The sequence below is a fragment of the Pyrus communis genome, chromosome 10, assembly GCF_963583255.1.
Source record: "Pyrus communis chromosome 10, drPyrComm1.1, whole genome shotgun sequence".
NCBI lineage: Eukaryota > Viridiplantae > Streptophyta > Magnoliopsida > Rosales > Rosaceae > Pyrus > Pyrus communis.
The window spans coordinates 12,480,487-12,483,583 of record NC_084812.1 but is presented as its reverse complement, the minus strand read 5'-3'; the positions used below and the strand labels follow the sequence as shown (position 1 = coordinate 12,483,583).

Sequence of the window (3,097 nt, the reverse complement as noted above, 5' to 3'; positions counted from 1 at the left end):
CAAGCTCACCAGTCAACTAAGTACATATTCGTTAGTTAATCAAATGCAAATTTACGAATTAAACTTAGTTCACTACAAGTTATCCTAGTCAACAACAATTCAGTTCATTGCTCATACTATGCAGTGTAAACTTAATCTCTAACACATATCAAATAACAATTCATAGGATGCATGAAACATATGAAAGTAAATAAGACATGTGAACAAATTTAAGGGACAAAGAACGCAAGAAGTTTTTGGCCGAAAAAATCCACATCTGGGTTAAAAACTGGGGACTCTCCACTGAGTCCAATTCACTAATGTAAACAAGATTCTTACAAAGTACCAACATAGCTCAATTGCTAGATCTAGTCTACGGAGTAGCTTTACCTTTGTGCAACCTTGCCTTACACGAGACAGATTTCGGTCTTCATGAAGTGACATCTTCTCCTAAGCTCTTCACTTTGTGGCACCAAAATGATGTCATCTCCAATCTTCACAAGATGGCAGCTCCTCCTGAACTTTTCACCTTGTGGCATCGAGACCAACACAAAAATTATGCGTATGATGATATGAAAATGTTATGCAGATCTGGATTCAAATGTTATGCAGATCTAGATTCAAATGTCTAGTCAGTTTCACCAGTCGAACACTTGAAAGATGTAGCTGACACAAATCCAAAAAGAGGCCAGTTTAAAATTTGAAAAACTTGACCACAAACTTAAAACAAAATCACAATGACAATGTTACCCTAATATGCAACGATTTAGGTGTTTAGTGCATGAGTGTGATTTTGTGGCTCGTGTTTCTGATGAGGAACTCAAAGAGGCAACTCAAAGCTAAAACAACTATTTTCTGAAAATGTAAAACTCCTAGCCAAAACAAATGAGCATATAAAACAAATTTAAGTAAGCAATTTCAAAGATAGATTTAGAAATATTCGATGAAGAACATTAACCATAAAATATGCTTGATGCTCCTAGGAGATCTGAGATGGAGATGAAAAATAAAGCTCTAAAAAACTTTTCCAATCTTAGCCCCCCAAAAAACAAATGAACCCTAGCTGCCCTTTTAAAGAGAGGCATGGATATTTTAGATAAAGGGAGCAAGAAGACACGTGTCAAAGCCAAAGAAATTGTGTTTAGATCAAGGGTGAGAAAACCACAATCAAGAAAAAGATGTCAATCAGCCCATGTGGGTTATCTTAAAGTGTGTGCTCAGCAAACTAGAAAACAGCGAAAAGTTTTGACAAGACAGAACTACTAGATAGAGTGAACTGGAAATATAAGCGTGGAATGCATATGCATGACTAAATCTTTGATATGAGAAGTCAAACCCTTGAATGAATATTTCCAACAATGGCGGCCCTTAGTGCAGAGTATGTTCTAATACTAACTTGAGCATGTGTGGTACATATTACATTATTGACAAGGAAAGCCAAACCTAAAAGTCTAGACTTCACAATCTCTCTCTGTGGCTTTCCTTAACAAAATACCCCAAGCCTAAAACTAAATTTTACTTACCCACACTCAAGAGATGAACGAAGGAATGGATCCTGCAAAACAACAAATCTTGACAAGAACAAGTGAAATCTATCATGGGTAAAAAGCTTGCAAGGTATGAACACACCTAAAATTTTTCTTCCCCATTTTATCATGGTAAGACAAAGTTAAGGCAAAATATCACATTCAATTTCCAAATAAGCATCCAGACCTTAACGTCACATCTGTTGAGCTTGTATGCGGTTAAGTTATGATAGTATCGGTGCTTAGACCCATTATTAGGCCGCGCCCTCTCTGAAACTTTCTAATCCTCATCGCAAAAATGCCAGTCGAGAATGATACGCCCAATTTTTGTACATAATTACTTATACCGACGTCAATCTCGTTTTCAGCCACCTGATTTTGATGGTAAATCTCTGGCTATTGTTATTATCAATCTGCAGTGGTAAAATTCGGTGAGGACCCGATCAGCCAATATTGTAATATTCAGAGTTATTAAAATAGCACTTTATCTGCCATTATTCCATTGATTCATAACTTCACGTGCATATTAAAAGACTTCTGAACTAGCTAGCTAGCTAGCATTGCAGTCAAACTTGTGTACATGATTCTATGCATTGCTGCTTACATTATTACATACAACCTATAGCTGTGTTCTTAATAAACTAGAATGCTAAAATTTAAAACAAAATTAGGATTTATAAGTTATTAAAAAAAAACCACAATTTTAAGAAATTGGGCTCACATAAATATAGCATTTGTGATTGAAGTAGTCCTAAAGAACTTCGGGTCGTTCGATACTGGACAAAGTCCCTGGGCTGAGCATAGGGAAAGAAAACCAATGATGGGAAGACGGGGACTGCAAATTCAGTCTCAGGTAACTCGAGTCCACCGTGTTATCATGCACCTTCTGTTGTCGAGGCATCGGACTCAGCTCCAATGTGTCCGACAACTCCTTGTACATAACCGAAAATGGTGAGCTAATGTTTGGTGAAGAAGAAGGGGCATGGTTTGGTACAGAAGGCACACGGATATCGATCGGTGGAGGAGCTACGCTCTGGAGAGGCCGAGTCTCCATAAACTCTGGCTCGCTGGTTAGGCTCTGGACAAGCTCCCTGAAGTTAATGGGGTCAACTTTGTAGATTCTTGGTGGGGTTGGTGGAAGTGGTGCAACAGCAGGTTTCTTCCATGGCTTCGACGAAGATTTTCGAGCCGAGTGGAGTGCTGACTGGTGATTGGGAAGCTGCTTTGAGGTTGAAATTGAACCCTTTGTTGGTTGTTTGGTTTGGGACAAGTATGTGGTGGTGGTGGAGGCTGAAGAGGAAGAGGCGTAAGATTCCATTGCGAGTGAAACTTTGAACTTCTAGGGTTCTTGAGGACTTAAAAGAGTGAGATTATTTTTCGGATTTGGTTATTGTGTGTGATTAAAACATTAGAAGCATTATATATAGATTGGAAATAAGTAAAGAAAGGCAACGACCTGGAAGTGCAGCTATTGGGGAACGTAAGATGAAGAAAGAAGAAGCAAAGAATTTCAATGCTGCTTGTCTTGAACCGTCGGCGGTGACGATTGTATGCATTTATAATGTACAAAATTGAAATGTGGTCAAACCAAT

The 3,097-nt window shown here is 38.4% G+C and overlaps 1 protein-coding gene across 1 annotated transcript; it reads right to left on the bottom strand.

Annotated features, from left to right (window-relative positions):
• Positions 1 to 2,256: 2,256 nt before the first annotated feature.
• On the bottom strand, positions 2,257 to 2,823 carry LOC137747869 (uncharacterized). Its single transcript, XM_068488007.1, has one exon. The coding sequence runs from the start codon at positions 2,821 to 2,823 to the stop codon at positions 2,257 to 2,259; it is 567 nt and encodes a 188-aa protein (XP_068344108.1).
• Between the last annotated feature and the right edge of the window lie 274 nt (positions 2,824 to 3,097).

What these genes read in the sequence shown, in the direction of transcription:
- LOC137747869 (XM_068488007.1), bottom strand. Translation starts at nt 2,823, where the DNA reads ATGGAATCTTACGCCTCTTCCTCTTCAGCCTCCACCACCACCACATAC.